General features: G+C 41.5%; 1 protein-coding gene and 1 non-coding gene across 2 annotated transcripts; one reads left to right on the top strand and one right to left on the bottom strand.

Annotated features, from left to right (window-relative positions):
- Positions 1 to 225: 225 nt before the first annotated feature.
- On the bottom strand, positions 226 to 419 carry LOC117521248. Its single transcript, XR_004563915.1, has one exon. It is a non-coding gene; the product is annotated as a U2 spliceosomal RNA (small nuclear RNA).
- A 3910-nt stretch (positions 420 to 4329) lies between these two features.
- LOC117512029 (RNA polymerase II elongation factor ELL2-like) lies at positions 4330 to 19045 on the top strand. Its single transcript, XM_034172006.1, has 10 exons — positions 4330 to 4464; positions 4605 to 4612; positions 5493 to 5647; positions 9883 to 10136; positions 11281 to 11405; positions 12511 to 12698; positions 16820 to 16883; positions 17793 to 17964; positions 18786 to 18830; positions 18932 to 19045. The coding sequence occupies exons 1-10, from the start codon at positions 4330 to 4332 to the stop codon at positions 19043 to 19045; spliced, it is 1260 nt and encodes a 419-aa protein (XP_034027897.1).
- Positions 19046 to 20632: the final 1587 nt, after the last annotated feature.

Genomic DNA, 20632 nt, shown 5'->3' with positions numbered 1-20632 from the left:
TCAAGCATGTCTGACGTAAAAACATATGAATGAAATCCATATAGTTTTTGAAAAAAATAAAAAGGACCTATACTTTATTGACAGCCCTCGTAGACTTTGGAATTCTCTAGATAGTAATGTTGTTAGTTGCTCTACTTTTAAGATGTTTAAAAATGCTCTAAACAAAGATCCATTTTAATGGGGGGGGGGGGAGTTACATTTTATATACCCCCCTGATTTTATGTACCGTTTTTATTTAGTTATTATGGTGGTGAATAAAATGAATTAAAAAAATGAGAGAGCAAGCCCCTATTTCATCTCCCTGTTTAAAAAAACAATTTAATATATGGCCCCCATGTCCAAAAAAAAAAACATATCAGCTACTAAACTGATAAAAACAAAGACTACACTTGATCTTAACCAAAAGAACAAGAAGTGATTGTGGGGGAAAGGTTCAACAGCCAACACTTCAACCATACAGTGACTTTCACTTATGGTGTCACATCTGCTGGATCAAAATAATATAGTTTCACATCAAAAATATACAACATATAACAAATAGTTGAATATAAATTGTATAAAAATCACCAAATGCTTTGTTTTAATGCATTTGGTGGACTGTGAAAAATTGAAAAATGCAGCGACCCATCATGGCTTCAATCGTTTATTGGTCACGTGATAGGGTCTGGTCCAGTAGAATTGTAAAAAAAAAAAAACTGTTCAGTTTTCAAACCTCTCGGAATGAAAAAAAAAATACATGATACACATATATTAGTGTTAACATATTTTAAGTAATTTGAAATTAGCACAACCGCAGCTGCTGATAATCCAAAAGTCTTCTTTAGAATAAAGAGTTACTGAACAACTTGTTTATCATTGGACCTCGATCACTCTCTAGTGGACAGCAGCACAAACTACAGCTTACAGCTGCAAAATGCCCAAGACTGTCTGCAGCCCCGCAGCCTCCCTTCTCATAGCGCTTGTCTCATGACCTCTTTTGTGGTGTACGTCAGCCACGCCCCCTGCGCACTTACATTTCAAAATAAAAGCTCACGTCACATAGGGGCTGCCTATAAATGGCGAGCACATGCAATTAGTCTGATTGGCTGAACCTGTCTTAGTATGATTGCGTGAACTTGGCTCGGCCTTTATGGAACCTCTTTCACTGCATCTCATTTGATAGGCTTATTCAAGTCAGGTGTTTCACATTAAGCGCCGCTTTTCTGAGCTTGCGTCATGGAATGGGCCTCAGACCAGAGGATCCTCGGTTCAAATCCCAGCCTGACCAGAAAGCTCCTTAATCCCCTAGTTGCTCCCGGTGTGTAGTGAGCGCCTTGTATGGCAGCATTCTCACAAGGGGGTGAATGTGAGGCATTATTTGTTAAGCGCTTTGAGCGTTTGATGCAGATGGAAAAGCGCTATATAAATGCAGTCCATTTACTCATCGGTTCCCTACAAAATGATGCATGTGCAGTGAAGGCAGGAAGACCGATCAAAAGGGGGACTGTTCAGACCACAGTTGGTGTTGACTAATGTGGATCGCTCATTGGTTAGTATTTCTGAAGCATATCGGCCGCGATATGACCACTCGCATGTACTGCTCCTGAACGGTCTTTTCTTTAAACAGGTGCAGGCCACTTTATTCTTTGTGATTTTACCAAACAAAACAAAACAAACAAAAAAAACCCTTCATGTGCAGCTATAAATTGCACAAATCGCCAGTTCAAAGGCTGTGGATATTTCACCTGTGAGTATGATTGAAATGGAAAGTAATGAACAATATTTTGAAGAGTTCTGTCCCTTATTCCAGCATACAGGCATAGATAATAATAATAATAATAATAATAATAATAATAATAATAATAATAATAATAATAATAATAATAATAATAATAAATGGGGTGGACTGAGTGTAGCCACATGTTGAGTTTTGTGTTGGACAAACTATTTTAAGACATTCATTAGGTTTACTTGTGCATAGTTTTGGAGCTTTAGGTGTTTGTTGCTATGAGCTTTGCTAATATTAGGCTGTAGCTCATAGAGATATGTGTAAAGAAATATTGTCATTGCAAGGGGAAACCAACTCTCCTGTAGCTAGTTAGGTGATGTTTTATTCTTTCACTGCAACTATTAAAAATTCCACTATTGCTATATGATCCATCATCATGACTATTGATATTCATCCACTTGTGTTCTCGTTCGTATATATATATATATATATATATATATATATATACGAGGGCTGTCAATAAAGTAACGGTCCTTTTTATTTTTTTCAAAAACTATATGGATTTCATTCATATGTTTTTACGTCAGACATGCTTGAACCCTCGTGCGCATGCGTGAGTTTTTCCACGCCTGTCGGTGACGTCATTCGCCTGTGAGCACTCCTTGTGGGAGGAGTCGTCCAGCCCCTCGTCGGAATTCCTTTGTCTGAGAAGTTGCTGAGAGACTGGCGCGTTGTTTGATCAAAATTTTTTCTAAACCTGTGAGACACATCGAAGTGGACACGGTTCGAAAAATTAAGCTGGTTTTCAGTGAAAATTTTAACAGCTGATGAGAGATTTTGAGGTGATTCTGTCGCTTTAAGGACTTTTCACGGTGCGAGACGTCGCTCAGCGCTCTCAGGCAGCATCATCAGCCTGTTCAAGCTGAAAACCTCCACATTTCAGGCTCTATTGATCCAGGACGTCGTGAGAGAACAGAGAAGTTTCAGAAGAAGTCGGTTTCAGCATTTTATCCGGATATTCCACTGTTAAAGGAGATTTTTTTAATGAAAGACGTGCGGACGGATCCGCGCGTCGGGACGCAGCCGGTGCGGTGCAGCGGCACAGGAAAAACACCTCCGTGTTGATAACCATTTGTAAAATCCAGGCGGCTTTTGATGGCTTTCAGTGGAGTGAGTATATGAGAAATTGTTTAACAGGCAGGACATGTTCCAACTTGTCCTTAAGGCTTTCAACAGAGGTGTTTTTCCTGTGGCGGAGCGTTGCGGCGGCTGCGTCCCGACGCGCGGACCCGTCCGCACGTCTTTCATTAAAAAAATCTCCTTTAACAGTGGAATATCCGGATAAAATGCTGAAACCGACTTCTTCTGAAACTTCTCTGTTCTCTCACGACGTCCTGGATCAATAGAGCCTGAAATGTGGAGGTTTTCAGCTTGAACAGGCTGATGATGCTGCCTGAGAGCGCAGTGCGACGTCTCGCACCGTGAAAAGTCCTTAAAGCGACAGAATCACCTCAAAATCTCTCATCAGCTGTTAAAATTTTCACTGAAAACCAGCTTAATTTTTCGAACCGTGTCCACTTCGATGTGTCTCACAGGTTTAGAAAAAATTTTGATCAAACAACGCGCCAGTCTCTCAGCAACTTCTCAGACAAAGGAATTCCGACGAGGGGCTGGACGACTCCTCCCACAAGGAGTGCTCACAGGCGAATGACGTCACCGACAGGCGTGGAAAAACTCACGCATGCGCACGAGGGTTCAAGCATGTCTGACGTAAAAACATATGAATGAAATCCATATAGTTTTTGAAAAAAATAAAAAGGACCGTAACTTTATTGACAGCCCTCGTATATAAGCTTGCTGATGATTACACAAAACTTGTATAAACTTTGATTAAAGAATCAGAATTTTTACAATTGAACTTTGCCCCAGTGAGAAACAAAGGAAATAAATCAAATAGCTAATCATGGCATACATAGATTAGGAGGGATGAGGGTTACATTAACTGGAGAACAAAAAGAAGGCCATGAGAGGATCAGCTCGGTTATTACTCCAAATTGTTGACGTTCTAATAAGCTATGTGTGATCCACATAACTTGGGAGTGGTAAGATGGCCGCACGGTTGCTTCAGCTGTTTGTATGGAGTGTGTGTGTGGGCCAATGAGCGATCCAGTGTTATATACAGATCGCATACAAAAGAGGACCAGTTTTTGTAGGGATGGGGGGGCTGTTCAGACCGCGAAACCAGGACTGATTGCAGCCTGGAAAATCTCAGAGCACAAAAACAGTCAGGGAGTGCACAATCTACTGAAGAAAAAGTAGGTTCTTTCTTTCTTTGGCCACTTTGCCGTGTATGTGTGTGCACGTGCGATGTTTTAGTTCCGCCCACACGCTCTACGCCCCGCCCACACGCTCCACCCCGCCCTCCTCTGCGCGTGACGTAAGAGCACGTTAAAAAGTAAACAAACCAGACGTTAGTGCTCAGAAGTGGTTGTGTGTTGATGTGAACGGACAACAAATTGCAGCAAGGAACAGAAACATATAACAGAGGCCAGAAATCAAACTTTGAGGAGTCAACACAGATCTTATTAGCAGTCTAAGAAGAAGAAGAAGCAGTTGTGAAAATGTCAGCGTTGAGGCAGGAGCATAGTTATGGTCTCTCCAGCACCCAAATCAGCAAAAACACCAAGCAGAGTCTGTACCACGTAAAACTGACTGACAGCGCGATCCGGATGCTGGAAACTTACCAGAACCTGAAAGTAAGAACCACTGTAGCCTGACTTTACATTTTATTTCTAACTCCCAACAACTCTGAAGAAAATATCTCTACCTGTTTTTTGTTTTGCTGTGAAAATGAAGGGATTTTGCTTGTCAGTTACGAGTAAATGTGTTTTAAAAGGTTAAAAGGTAAAATGTTTTTTGAAAAATGAAAAAAAATCTCCTTTAACAGTGGAATATCCGGATAAAATGCTGAAACCGACTTCTTCTGAAACTTCTCTGTTCTCTCACGACGTCCTGGATCAATACAGCCTGAAATGTGGAGGTTTTCAGCTTGAAACAGGCTGATGACGGTGCCTGAGAGCGCTGCGCGACATCTCGCTCCGTGGGAAGTCCTTAAAGCGACAGTATCACCTCAAAATCTCTCATCAGCCGTTAAAATTTTCACCGAAAACCAGCTTAATTTTTTGAACCGTGTCCACTTCGATGTGTCTCACAGGTTTAGAAAAAATTTTGATCAAACAAAGCGCCAGTCTCTCAGCAACTTCTCAGACAAAGGAATTCCGACGAGGGGCTGGACGACTCCTCCCACAAGGAGTGCTCACAGGCGAATGACGTCACCGACAGGCGTGGAAAAACTCACGCATGCGCACGAGGGTTCAAGCATGTCTGACGTAAAAACATATGAATAAAATCCATATAGTTTTTGAAAAAAATAAAAAGGACCTATACTTTATTGACAGCCCTCGTAACTGATAAGAGTCAGGCAGCATTTGTGGCCATGTGGGGTCAAAGGGTCAATGAAAAGGTTACATTAGTGCTGCTGTATTTGGGCCGTAGCTTAGAAGTGTTTTAACCTCCTTAACTGGACACATTGTTATTTGAAGAGATGATTTATAAAAACATGTTGGGAATTTGCATAACCAGCTGTGCATCTGTGCGTGCATTCGTGCATGTCTCATATGATGCAACGTTTTATTGCAGCACTGGCAGAATCTCAACTACATTTGGCTAAGCTAGAAATTGTAAGCATAAATTTTTTTTCCCCTTTTTTCACTTCTCCCCAAAGGGACGACACGGACCACCTGGAGAGCAAGGGCCACATTCAGGGCAAGATGACAGTTTGTGCCACAGAACAGTCCTACCAGGAAACGAGGAAATACCTGTCTCAGATGGAGAAACCCAGCCAGAAACGGTCAGCGATTGAGATCGAGCGGAGGCCAAGTAAGATGTTTATTAATGTGTTTCTCTCCAAGCTGTTACGTGTTCTCATCTCAGTTGACATGGTCGTTTCCAAGCACGTAGGGATCAAGGACAAATAACAGGGAGTTTTCATGTTGCCAGAAAGCTTCCAAACGATTGCATCCTGCTGATATCCTGCTGGTAACTGCCATACGGTGTGGAAGTTATCACATAAATGATCAAAGTGCTGAATTGCAGCTATTCATGTTTTAGGTGTGTCATTTTGATCACGTTATTTTGGACAGTGTGCCAGCCTGCCTCTTAGTACCATTAGTGTGTTTGGTTTTGTCAGAATCATACACTAACAAGTCTCATGCTCATGAAGTTTTACTTAAAGATGTAATTATAGTGGGGTTTTTGCAGGCAGTTTCATTTATTTGTTTATTTATTTTGCTGCCTCTCCTTCTTTGAGGAATGACATCAGTGCCACTATCTATTAAACTGACAGTGCTGCAATTAATAAATGATCTAGCCATGATGAATTTAAATATGTAAATTAGATTTACTGAATGGAAGCGTGATGCAGACCATCACTACAGTATAATGCTCAGAGTTCAGCTGCAGATATCGATTCTATGAGCACAACTATTTCCTGCTTGCCTGCTTCCAGTTGAATTAAGAGGAAGTAACAGACTGTCTTTTAGTTTCTGTGCCCCTCTGTCTGCTGTCAAGCCCGTCACTGGTTACCACTCACAGTAATGCTGCGTTTACACATAACGACAACAAGTCACGAATGCCACGAAGTCCACATTCTTGGCCGCTGATCACGAATGTGATGTTTCGAGGCAGAGGCGTCAGGTGTCCTCAGGAACTGCTGCAACCTGTTACCACACCTTACGATTAATGGCACGTGTTGCTGGAGAATTATCAGGAACCATTACGCACGGTTAAGAATAGTGTTTCTTGTTGTTGTGCGCTATAAGTTCTGTCACGTTGTGAACGAGGTGAATTGTCTCGACACACACACCCATATTCATCCAACCGAATTCAGATCGCTCCAGTTTTTCAGAAGAACTTTGTGACTGCATGCATGGTTGGGCTCTGTGCCATGGAGTGGCTCAGAGAGGAGGAGGAGGAGACGGACAGAGCCAGCTGTGTGGCTTCATGCGGGTCTCATCTCATGCATTTTCCCAAACATCAGGCACAAGCAGCAGGTGGAACACCTGCAGGAGCGCGCTGAAGAGCACTGAAATTAGACTTTTAGCCGACTTGGTATCAGCAATCAAACTGAATGTGGTGCAGCAGGGTTTAATTGTGCGCACGCTTCTTCCTCCGCCGGACTGGAGGAGGTGCAGAGATGTCTGGCTGCACATGAGTCTCCTCTCGCTCCTCTGGTTCCTCTGGCTCAGACTCGTTCTCCCGCTCATCGGTTACAACAGCAGGTGGAACACCTGCAGGAGCGTCCTGAGGAGCTTCAGCATGAACTGTGTAACGACATTTGGAGCCGGGTTTAATTGTGCGCATGTGACAGAAAACTGATTCGTCGTGGCGCGCAGTGAAATGTGACGCCGCCTTACAAGTCCTGTCAAAACTTGACAGTTTCCGTGTCACTTTGTAATAACACGTGACAGTTTGGGCTCCAAGAACCATCAGAGGAACCACTACGAACGTTGTCACGTTCTATTAAGGATCAATACTCATCAAGACGGATCAATACGCTCAGTTGCGACCTCCACGACGTGAGATGAAATGAGGGTGGTGTGTGACATTCGTGGAAGATTTTTTTGACAGGCAAAAACATGCTCCACGAATATCAAGAATATCACGCACCAACGCGCACTATTAAGAAACCTATTCAGATGCGTTAAGTCACATTAAGAATGTCAGGAATGTGTCACGAATGACAGAAAAATTACATTCGTAACGCGTCTTGGTTATGTGTAAACGCACCTTAACGCAGCTTTTAACACCAACACAGCAGCTTGTCACTGTGAATGACTATTTGCATGGCAGCAGTAGAGAGATTGGCATGACATTAGACACCTTTCCATTCTGGCCATGTTTACCCATCATTCCCAGTGCGCCGCCATGTCGTAAGGCACAGAACGTAATCATAGAGCGAGCGCCAGTGAGACAGTGGTGAATTCATGGGTGGTGTTTGGGTGTAAAAACAGCATTAATGTAGACAGTACATCACTAATATTTGTTGATATGCTGAGAGGCATTTACACATCCAGGAGAAAGGAGGGAGGAGCTTTCTAGCGTGCCACACAGGCTGTGGTTCGCTGAGGTCAACCCTGACCCGGGCACACAGCATTACAAAGGGCTCTGAATATTTAATCTCTGGTAGGTTTTTTTTAAGATAATTATAAAATGAGTAAAGTAATACTGGATTCAATAATATACAAACTATTGCAAGATGTGTAAACAGTGAAATTTGATTTATTGTATTTGAATATCTTTATAGTGTGAAATTTAGCTCAATTGTTGATCTGGGCCCGTATGCCCAGTGCATCTCAAAGTCCTCTCAAAGAGCTCCTAACTTAGCCTAAAATATCCTGGCAAAGACTCCCAGCCTAAGAGAGACCAAGAGCTGAGAGCAACTCTGGGCAAGGAGTTGACAGAAACTCCTATCTTGGTGAGGAGGCGGGGTTGACCCAGTTGCTTGGTATGACGTGGTCGTATAAGAGCTGTGATTGGTTGTCACAGAAAGGGAAGGGGAAATAAAAAAATAAATGCACTCTGCACTCCTACATATGAATGAACAGTAAAATCAACTGATCATTTAACTGCATTAAGAAATGTGTAATCATGAAAATAATTGAATGTCATGATGATGATACTCAGCATAATTAATTTGGAGTGATCACCGGGTTGGTCGCTAAACCTGTAAATTCTTGTGCTGCAATGCGTTATGGGATTTCTGGGTTTGGGGGTTTTAAATGTTGTTATTGCAGTTCATGTTAGGTTAACAGTGTTGTTAGTGTTATTGATTTATTGTGTTTTTGTAGTTTAATTGTCACCATGTTGTCACCATAAGTGAAAAGTGTATGGTGTTTGATGGCGCCCCTTCACCACCTGTGTTATCTGAAAATGAGTGCCTCCTAGTGGCAGAGTGCCAAAAAACATGCAGTTCATCACAAAATGAATTGTTACACAGCTTGAAGATGTTTGAATGTATCTCATTCACATGCTGATTATCTACATGTTGAAAGTGTGTGAGTTTATAAATTAGTTCAATATATGTACATAATATAATTGTAAATATGTTACAATTACATGCATGACACAAGAAAGTGAAAATACTTATTTCCATTGTACCATTTAAAAATCCAATCACAAAATAGAAGTAATCATAAAATAATATCAATAATACTGATAATAATAATAAAAAGAATGATAATATTAATGTGTGAATATGATAACAGCAACCTAAACAATTTATAAATACATTAAGACAGTAAATTACCATAAAATAATTACGTAGATCAAGCTGGTAGTGTGTTACTGACTCACTGTCATCCTACATATGGAGAATATCTCTGCTTCCTCTGTGTCTTTCCACCAGCTTGTCTGCTTAAGACACTCTTAGGCTTCTTAAAAGTCCTCCTCACTGCACTTACCAGTTTGGCACCTTAGGAGCTTCTCTTAAGTCTTAAGGTGCTTTGCAGACAACTTTCATCTTACCAAGGGAAAATTCTAAGAAATGTCTATTTGAGGAATTCTAAGATTTTTGTTAGAATAAAGTCACTAGGAGCTCCTTTTAGCCTTAGGATGCTATGTGCATATGAGCCCTGGTGTTTTGGTTTTGCTCTTTCTGTGACCAACAAGACCACTTTCTACCTTGTAAGGATCAATGCCAACAATCCCATTCAGCTTCTCATTGTAGTGAGCAAATGTAACTTCATCCAAAGAATCCCCATAGTGTGCAAAACGGAGGTGGTTACATCATTTTTAAAAGACATTTTGAACGATCACGCTTCAGCTTTACAGGTGCCCGCCCAACAAAATTGCATTGTGTGATGCATCAAGAGGAGAAAAAAAGAAGAATGGAAAGAAGTCTATTTAGATGTGTACTGTAGATCTGTCTGTCTTTGCTCTTCAACGTGAATTATATAAGTGGATTTAGGCTTGGATGAGGAGGGACATGTTGGCCAGTCTGTAGATTACATGCTTCTTTTACGTTTTGCTCATCTGTGTTCAAAGAAATCTGCCCTTATCTTTCACAAATTTCATGTTGAAATTCACATTCTGGCCCTCTTTTGTTTTGATTTCAGCTAAGTTTGCAAAGATCCAGAGCAAGTGGAGTTTAATGCCAGGCTCACGTGGCAGCAGCAGCAGCAGCAGCAGCAAACACTCCCTGTGCAAGAGGAGCCAGGTCCTCAGTCCTGTGGCACGCTGCCCCTTGAGGGAATGCATTGTTCATCGGCTGGCTTTAAGATCACATAAAAAACCTGATCTGGTGCTGTGGTTGGAGAGACAGCGATTTGATTCAGAGGACATGGCTGAGCTGACCTCAGTGTTGGAGGAGGTGAGACATCTGGCACATTGCTGTGTAAATACACTGCTGACAAGAGACGAAATACTTTCAAATGCAACCTTTAAAGAAAACGCCAAGATACCTTCCACAAGCAGAAACATTAATATGACTGCATACCTCCTCAAACACCAAAAACATTTGGTCCAACACATTAGTATTCCAAGCTGTTAACTAGTAGCACTTTATCATGTTGCCCACGCATGTGGAAGGTGGTCTTTGGTGTCAAGAATGGACTGAAGTGATGATGTACTGCTCCTTTGTTGGTTCTTTGTTAGTTCTTCCAACTTTTCCTATGGTTTTGTGAAAATCGGTTCCATTATTATGTCAGTCTTGTCATTAAAATAAATGAATAAATGAATGTCCAGGGTGTGACCCTGTCACCAAGCTTTGTGAACATCGGGTGACAGGGTTCTGAGCAGTCCAGCTAACAAATAGACAGAACACACAACAGATACCTTTGTTGCCTTCTGCGAAAACAGAATGTCTCAAAAACATCACATGAGGGAAGAGAAAATATAAAAAGGAACATTTATCCCACTGGTTAAATAAAAGAACTTCATGTAAAATTCAGCTGTGTTTTGTCTCTGGTGATGTTTGGTCAAGGATTTATAACTACAGTGCTGCTCATCACCACTGCTGCTGCAAATAATACAGGTCTGACGAGCAGATTATCGTTGTTGTGCAGCTGAAAACTCTAATCTCAAAAGATTATGTCGATTTAGTTTTATTTTTGCTGTATTTTCTGTGATCTTGTTCACAATGTTTTGGGTCCCAAAACGGTCTTCAGGTGGAGACGGTACCGCGGCTGTTAGCTGTAATTAAGGCTGTACGTTAACTACCTGTGGAGGAGAAGACTGTGTTTTGACAGGAGAGCAGTGGGGTGTCTCCAGCTGGGATCTGATGTCTGAAAATTTAAAGTGGATGGTTTGTATCATTTTGGAGGAACAAAGTTGAGTTAAACAATATAGATCCAGTTCAGTAGAGACACTGAGGGCAGAATGGTGTTTTTTAACTTTAATGTGGGTTTATGACTGTGCAACACTTCCAGAACCTCAACCAGACTCTCTCTGAGACGATGCTGTGTTCTGTCTAATGCTGTTGGAATAACTTTGTTTCTTTTTTCTTTGACCTTCAGGTCAGCAATTGGAACCCAGATGCTGACTGCTACAGTCTGAAGACGGAGCTCTTCACACACGTCCAGACAGACTGGCCTGGATATAAGAGCAAGGAAAAGCAGCTCATTGGCCGGCTCCTGAGTAGGTGGGTGTCACCCCCCCCAACACAAATGCTGTGATGCTTAGTTAGTTTTGTGGAAATACTCTGCTTTTAGCTTTACTGCAGAACATTTTAGATTTTTGAACCGTAGTTTTTGTAATAGGTTTTGGCTCATAGCACAGGAGAGACTCAGGGATTGATGTGTTTTGACGGTGCTGGCGTTGGCACAGAAAGGCCACCGAGTTAATGTAGAAGTCTGCTGCGATCACGTTGATAGTGGAGCTTCTAAATGACTCCGTCTCTGCACTGATGAATCTGTTACTGGACACATCAAAGCAGTGGAAGATGTTTGGCTCGGTGGCATTAGCATGGACGGTTCAGAGTAGCAGGGCTGAGCTCTTCAGGTTGAGCCTCGCAACCTGCTCGTACCTTTTCTCTGTTTGAGAGATCCTGACTACGCGCTTCATGAGCATTTTGGGGAAAAAGTTGCCAGCAGCATTTGCTAAACACACAACCCCTCTGTGTTAACAAACCCTGCTAAGTGTAAAACACTTACAGCTGTACTCAGAAAACAGAGTACCAAGTGTGATACAGCTGAGATACATACTGTAAACTGGATCAGGACACCCTCCGTCTTATTTCAGAGATTTGAGATTAAAGGGGTAGTGGGGGGGAAATGGTTCTCAGATCAATGACAGTCACATGGTCGAAAGTGTTGTGTGAACCAGTTTGGGGGTGGTGCTTGTGGCTTGTTCTGTGGTGTTTTTTGAGGAAGGAGCTGCAGGAAGCAGATTGACAGAAGGTTTGGTCCAGCACAGGTGAAATCTGCTGCTATTGTTCTGTTCTATTGTTCCCTGACTGGACTGTGTTCAGTTTTCATGGCTGCCTTTTGCAGATTGTCTCTCCAAAGCCATAAAATAGAACATAAAAAAAAAAAAAAAAATCTGTTTTTGGTTTTGTTTTGTTCTCCAGCGTATTTTTGTATTAGGATATTTTCTTTTGGAAGCAAAGTCAAAATGAATAATTCCTCCTGATCCACTTGCTTTGTGACTCATATATATATATATTGTCATTTTTCTTTTTCTTGACAGCTTGTTTTAAAATGACTGTCCCACTGAAGGTGCTATGTTCTTCATTTTTTTTTTCCCAGGAAACGGCCATCGCAGTCAGACCTGTCCAATGATCTGGACCTGAAAAAACAGAGGACATCAGTCCAGGCTGTGCCTCCACGGATGCCCTCTCATGAAGTTCAGTGTACAAACCCCACTAGCAGCTCCTTTCATTGGACTTCTGGAAACCCCCACAGCTCAGCCCTGTCCTCGGCGTACATCCACAAAGGTCTGTTTCTGGTTTGACCAAACCCTTCAGAATGTAGTTTAAATAAAACAAAACAAAAAGTCAGGTCTGGGATTGTGCACTGATGCACAGGACACTGCATCATTACACTATGAATGTTCAGTTGGCAACAACCCAAGCAGACAGGTGGTCCACCACCCACCTCCTCCAAGTAGTAATCTGTCTGATGCATCAGACTGATATATACAGTGAGGTTAAAAAGTATTTAATCAGCTCTTGATTGTGCAAGTTCTCCAACTTAGAAAGATGAGAGCGGTCTATAATTGTCATCATAGGTACACTTCAACTATGAGAGACAAAATGAGAAAAAAAAATCCAGGAAATCACATTGTCGGATTTTTAAAGAAATAAGTATTTGGTCACTAACAAAAATTTAACTCAATACTTTGTAACATGACAGAGGTCAAACGTTTCCTGTAAGTCTTCACCAGGTTTGCACACACTGTAGCTGGTATTCCTCCATGCAGATCTCCTCTAGAGCAGTGATGTTTTGGGGCTGTCCCTGGGCAACATGGACTTTCAACTCCCTCAACAAATTTGCTATGGTGTTCAGGTCTGGAGACTGGCTTGGCCACTCCAGGACCTTGAAATGCTTTTTACGGAGCCACTCCTTTGTTGCCCGAGCCGTGTGTTTGGGATCATTGTCATGCTGGAAGACCCAGCCATGTTGCATCTTCAATGCTGTCACTGATGGAAGGAGGTTTTGGCTTAAAATCTCACGATACATGGCCCCGTTCATTCTTCCCTTAACACGGATCAGTCGTCCTGTCCCCTTTGCAGAAAAACAGCCCCAAAGCATGATGTTTCCACCCCCATGCTTCACAGTAGGTGGTGTTCTTGGAATGCAACTCAGCATTCTTCTTCCTTTTTACCAGAATGTTCTATTTTGCTTTCATCTGACCACATGATATTAAATGGTAAATGGACTGCATTTATATAGCGCTTTTCCATCTGCATCAGACGCTCAAAACGCTTTACAATTATGCCTCACATTCACCCCGATGTCAGGGTGCTGCCATACAAGGCGCTCACTACACACCGGGAGCAATAGGGATTAAAGACCTTGCCCAAGGGCCCTTAGTGATTTTCCAGTCAGGTGGGGATTTGAACCCAGGATCTTCTGGTCTCAAGCCCAACACCTTAACCACTAGACCACCACCTCCCCTCCCAATCCTCCCAATCCTCTTCTGGATTATCCATATGCTCTCTGGCAAACTTCAGATGGGCCTGGACACGTACTGGCTTAAGCAGGGGGACACACCTGGCACTGCAGGATTTGAGTCCCTCTCTGCGTAGTGTGTAGCCTTTGTTACTTTGGTCCCAGCTCTCTGCAGGTCATTCATCATGTCCCTCTGTGTAGTTCTGGGATTTTTGTTCACCGTTCTTCACCGTTTCGACCCCACAGGATGACATCTTGCATGGAGCCCCAGATCGAGGGAGATTATCAATGGTCTTGTATGTCTTCCATTTTCTTACAGTTGCTCCCACAGTTGATTTATTCACACCAATCTGCTTGACTATTGTAGATTCACTCTTCCCAGCCTGGTGCAGGTCTACAATTTTCTTCCTGGTGTCCTTCGACAGCTCTTTGGTCTTGCCCATGGTTGAGTTTGGAGTCTGACTGTTTGAGGCTGTGGACAGGTGTCTTTTATACAGATAAGTTCAAACAGGTGCCATTAATACAGGTAACAGGTGGAGGACAGAAGAGCTTCTTAAAGAAGTTACAGGTCTGTGAGAGACAGAAATCTTGCTTATTTGTGGGTGACCAAATATCGATTTTCCACCATAATTTACATATAAATTCTTTAAAAATCCAACAATGATTTCCTGGATTTATTTTTCTCATTTTATCTCTCATAGTTGAAGTGTACCTATGATGAAAATTACAGACATCTGTCATCTTTCTAAATAGGAGAACATGCACAATCAGGAGCTGACTAAATACTTTTTGGCCCCACTGTGTGCGTGTGTGTGTATATATATACACTCAACAAAAATATAAACGCAACACTTTTGGTTTTGCTCCCATTTTGTATGAGATGAACTCAAAGATCTAAAACTTTTTCCACATACACAATATCACCATTTCCCTCAAATATAGTTCACAAACCAGTCTAAATCTGTGATAGTGAGCACTTCTCCTTTGCTGAGATAATCCATCCCACCTCACAGGTGTGCCATATCAAGATGCTGATTAGACACCATAATTAGTGCACAGGTGTGCCTTAGACTGCCCACAATAAAAAGCCACTCTGAAAGGTGCAGTTTTGTTTTATTGGGGGGGGGATACCAGTCAGTATCTGGTGTGACCACCATTGGCCTCATGCAGTGCAACACATCTCCTTCGCATAGAGTTGATCAGTTTGTCAATTGTGGCCTGTGGAATGTTGGTCCACTCCTCTTCAATGGCTGTGCAAAGTTGCTGGATATTGGCAGGAACTGATAACACGCTGTCGTATACGCCGGTTCAGAGCATCCCAAACATGCTCAATGGGTGACATGTCCGGTGAGTATGCCGGCCATGCAAGAACTGGGACATTTTCAGCTTCCAAGAATTGTGTATAGATCCTTGCAACATGGGGCCGTGCATTATCCTGCTGCAACATGAGGTGATGTTCTTGGATGTATGGCACAACAATGGGCCTCAGGATCTCGTCACAGTATCTCTGTGCATTCAAAATGCCATCAATAAAATGCACCTGTGTTCTTCGTCCATAACAGACGCCTGCCCATACCATAACCCCACCGCCACCGTGGGCCACTCGATCCACAACATTGACATCAGAAAACCGCTCAGCCACACGACGCCACACACGCTGTCTGCCATCTGCCCTGAACAGTGTGAACCGGGATTCATCCGTGAAGAGAACACCTCTCCAACGTGCCAAACGCCAGCGAATGTGAGCATTTGCCCACTCAAGTCGGTTACGACGACAAACTGGAGTCAGGTCGAGACCCCGATGAGGACGACGAGCATGCAGATGAGCTTCCCTGAGATGGTTTCTGACAGTTTGTGCAGAAATTCTTTGGTTATGCAAACCGATTGTTTCAGCAGCTGTCCAAGTGGCTGGTCTCAGATGATCTTGGAGGTGAACATGCTGGATGTGGAGGTCCTGGGCTGGTGTGGTTACACGTGGTCTGCGGTTGTGAGGCTGGTTGGATGTACTGCCAAATTCTCTGAAACGCCTTTGGAGATGGCTTATGGTAGAGAAATGAACATTCAATACACAAGCAACAGCTCTGGTTGACATTCCTGCTGTCAGCATGCCAATTGCACACTCCCTCAAATCTTGCCACATCTGTGGCATTGTGCTGTGTGAAAAAACTGCACCTTTCAGAGCGGCCTTTTATTGTGGGCAGTCTAAGGCACACCTGTGCACTAATCATGGTGTCTAATCAGCATCTTGGTATGGCACACCTGTGAGGTGGGATGGATTATCTCAGCAAAGGAGAAGTGCTCACTATCACAGATTTAGACTGGTTTGTGAACAATATTTGAGGGAAATGGTGATATTGTGTATGTGGAAAAAGTTTTAGATCTTTGAGTTCATCTCATACTAAATGGGAGCAAAACCAAAAGTGTTGCGTTTATATTTTTGTTGAGTGTATATATATATATATAGGAACACTTTGTCAAATAATTTGTTTTTATAAATCCCAACATATGTGTTTTTTTGTGCGTGCACAGTTGTTATAAATGAGGCCCCATTAGGCCAAACTGTGTCACCAAGTTTGTTGAAACTTCGTGGCTTCGTTTGTGAGTAACCTTGTTGAAAAAGACAAAAACATGGTTGAACAGGGACAGTGAACCGAATGAATTGTACATGTTGATGATAACACCTGTAAAGAACAGTTCATCTGTTCATCCTGTTTCAGGAGTGTAACTCTGCTTCCACATCTGGGTGACCTTTGACTCTGAGACAAAGCAGGCAGCGTTGCCTCCTGCCTTGCAGGTTGCTGAAGTCACTGCCTGCCCTGGATCAGGCCTCTAATCACAGATAGTGATCAATAATTCCATTAGACTTGATGCAGCTGATGTTTACAACATTCTTATTGACAGACTGACTTCACCATTTGTGTCTGTTTTTTCTTTCTCTCCTCAGGCCACACAGGGGAGAAAGCTACGGTTACTTCAACCTCAGCGACTCCACTCCCCGACTATGTCAAGTAAGTTTCATTAACGTCGTGTTTCAGCCTTGTACACACTGTACATTCCCCATTTCAGGAGACATTTTAACTTAGAAATCAGCTGCAGAAATGGCGTTTGAGTGACAGAATCAACATGTTGTTTTTGATCTTTTCTGAATGTGTTGAAAAATCTCACCTACTTTTCCTCAACTGACATTACTGAGTGACTTCAAAAATAAAAAAAAAAAAAAACAGAAGCACATGTCTTACATGTGTGCATCTGGTCAACACACATCATGCTGTTTTATGGCAACTCATGAAACCATTCTGCAGCGCCATCTACTGGAAATATTAGGAATAAAAAAACCTAATCAATCATTAGCTTTTATCTGAAAAAAAAGGAAAAACTGCTGTTTATGAATAAAACACATCTGAAAACAGTTCTGCAGTGTCATTATAGGAATACAACCCAAATCAAGGAATATCTATATATCAATGAAAAGCTTCTACATTATAAATAGACTCAGAACTATTCTGCAGTGCCATCTAGTGGAGATATTAGTAACACAACCAGAATGACTGATCATTTTTACCCATCGACAAAATAATAAAGAGATGCTATGATCTCATTGATCAATAAGAACATGACTGGAGCACTTTTAAAATTACTTTTATAGTATATTCATATTCATAAGAAACATTGTTTATTTTCATCTGAGTCTAAAAATCATTTTATTCATGAATGGTAATCACTAAGTGACTTTGTCACATACCAGGCAGTACAACTACAAAGAAATTCTTTTTTCTGATTTTTTTTTCCAGTTGATAATTTGATTAAACTTTAGTTAAAATAATGTTGATTTTCTGTTGACAGATTAAGGTAAAAAAAAAAAAAAAAAACAGATAGCAGGAGAACAGCTTTCAATAAGCTCTGTTTTGGTTTTTCAGCAAATACAGCACCATCACATCACTGGAGCAGCGTCAAAAATACGAAGAGGAATTTGACGCTGAGTATCATGAATATGAAGCTGTTCATGACCGGATCGCCGCTGCTGCAGAAAGGTTTCTTCAGATGACCTCTGAACTGGACTCGCTGCCTCCTGGGACGGAAGCTTATCAGGTACTGTCTGGACCAGCAGTCGACTCTCATGTCCATAAGAAATTTGACAGACAGTTTTTTGAATTGCATTTCTCTAGATCGCTGTAATAGAGTTAAAATAAAACAATCAAGATGTGCTTGTACATTTTTAGCTTTAATTCAACGGTTTTCACAAAAATATCATCATCATCATTCATCATTCAGGAATTACAGCAGTTTTTGCAAAGAGCACCCCAATTTACTGAGGCCATAAATAATTGGACAGTAAGGATTATTCTGAATACAGATAATCACTTTCACAGACAGTTTTCTTAAGACAGTCAGTGGATGGGTACATGAACATTTCCAAGTCAGTGAATATACCTTGGACTTAATTTACTTCTCTCATGAACAAAAAGGGGCACAGAAAAGGATCATCATCAAAAGATGTGAACTTTCAGCTTCAGTTTGCCACAAAGCATGAAAGACGTCAGCTGAGAATTGATCCATTTTCTTGTATGATGGTCCTTCAGTCACTGGTGAAGTCAACAGACAAAAGTTGTACTGTCCCCAGTTTTTTCAATCACATTCACAGAAGCCTATAACATCTTCAGAGTTGCCCTTGGTGGCTTCCCTCACTTGTCTCCTTCTTGCATGGTCACATAGTTTTTGAGAACTGCCTGCAGCACCGTGCTGTTTGTATTTCTTTGGGATTGAGGTAAATTATGTCCAAAACATATTTCGTGATTTAGAAATGTTCATGTATTCGTCCCCTGACTTGGACTTGACTATGTGCTCTCCAGGACGAGACAGACAGCAGATTACATTTATGTCTCTAACACTTTTTTCTGTTGTTTCCATAGCAAATGCGGGACCAGGTACTGGAAAAGTACAGAATCTATCAGAAAGTAAGACTTTTTTCTGTTTTATTGCATTATTGTTGACACTAGACATAATTACACAGTTTGATCTCTCACTGTTTTTTTTTAATTTTTTTTTTTTAATGAAGTGGTTTCCTGGATATCAGAGAGACAAGAGGAAATGCATCTATCTTCACCATAAACTGGTGCATATAAAAGAAAGGATTGCAGACTACGACCAAGCACAGGAGACCAGGATCTGATCGGACTGAACTGGAAGAGTACACAGCACGGACTGGAATATTTATTTATGTATTTATTTATTTTTGCACATGAAGTTTATAAGAACAGATATTTATTTTGTGTATTTTATTGTATTAAAGCAAATTATTGGTGTTCCATTTATTAAAGATTATATTTATACATAATGTGTGGCATTAAATGGAATTGCAACCAAAATATGAAACTCAAGTTTGCTAATTAGCATCATAGATTTGCTCAATGTGATAGATGTGCCCCCCCCCCCCCCCCCGATTTTTTTCAGCACATTGCAAGTAGTGAAATTGTGAATTCTTGAGAGAACAGAGTAAAATGAAAATGACAAACCATAAGTGATCCGTGAAGTTCACAATTTATGTACAAAAATATTAAGTTCTAGGAAAGATACACCTCTGGGGTAATACGACACGCCACCACCAAAACTGCCTCTGACCAATATTTTTTACTTATTTTCATATCTTTATTAAAACCCTCAATACTGGGGAAATAGCATCCATACAAAGAGTAAAACGCATCAATAAAAATGTATAGTAAAAACTATAAAACAATTAAAATGACAGAGTAAGTTGACAAGAGTGAACTCAGATCATGGTTTTACCAAATTTTTCGTGGAATAATAGATATCTTAAAGAATCAGTGGAGCCATTACATTGAAATTCAAAGGATAATTTCCTAAAATTCTAAAAACAACCCAATGACTTATGGCCCTGCAATATAAATTTGTCAAGTAATGTGTTCTTGGTGAGCTCACAATTTAGAATATAATATGAACGAAATGGAGACTGGATTTGTTGAATAGGAGACAAAGCGCAATGATAAAAGCTGTATGTATTCTTACTTATAACATCAGAGTGGGTCCATTGTCAGTTGATTGTTGCTTTGTATGTCACGTGACATGGATTATTTGTTCCATTTAGAGTGCAAAATTGGTTCTGTACGTTTTGTACCATTGTACACTGCAAACCCCTCCCCACCCCCCACACGTACACACTAGTGGGGCAGTGTTTAGCTAAACATGGTGGAGTTTGTTTTGATGATGGACGTTAATTTGAAGGCGCTAATTGACGGTGCTAATTCTTTTAACACACACACACACAAATCCACTATGTCAGGTGTGGCCAAGTTCAGTCCTCGAGAGCCACCTTCCTGAGACTCTTAGTTGTCTCCCTCCAACACACCTGAATCCAATGAAAGGCTCATTAAAAGTCTGCTAACGAGTCTTTCATTGGATTCAGGTGTGTTGGAGCAGGGAGACAACTAAGAGTGTCAGGAAGGTGGCTCTCGAGGACCGAACTTGGCCACCCCTGCACTACGTCATAAGCTGTCTGGAGGCATGAAGAGCTGTTAGGATGAAAAAGGCTCTTTGACCTGCAGACTTCTTCTTCACCCTGGGAACACAGAGAATTCCCGCATATTGCGACCGCAAAGCCCGGGCCGGAACTTTACGTGCCGGCCCGGAAATTCTGACTACATTGTCAGAATTATTTTTGAACTATATCTGTTTTTCCAAGTTGACTGAGAACAATTCTGGACTCTATTTGAGCACCCCTTCAAACATAACACGATTTAAG

This window comes from Thalassophryne amazonica, chromosome 1 (genome assembly GCF_902500255.1).
Source record: "Thalassophryne amazonica chromosome 1, fThaAma1.1, whole genome shotgun sequence".
Classification (NCBI taxonomy): Eukaryota; Metazoa; Chordata; class Actinopteri; order Batrachoidiformes; family Batrachoididae; genus Thalassophryne; species Thalassophryne amazonica.
Note: the sequence above shows the minus strand (reverse complement) of the source record. Positions and strands in the feature narration are given on the sequence as shown.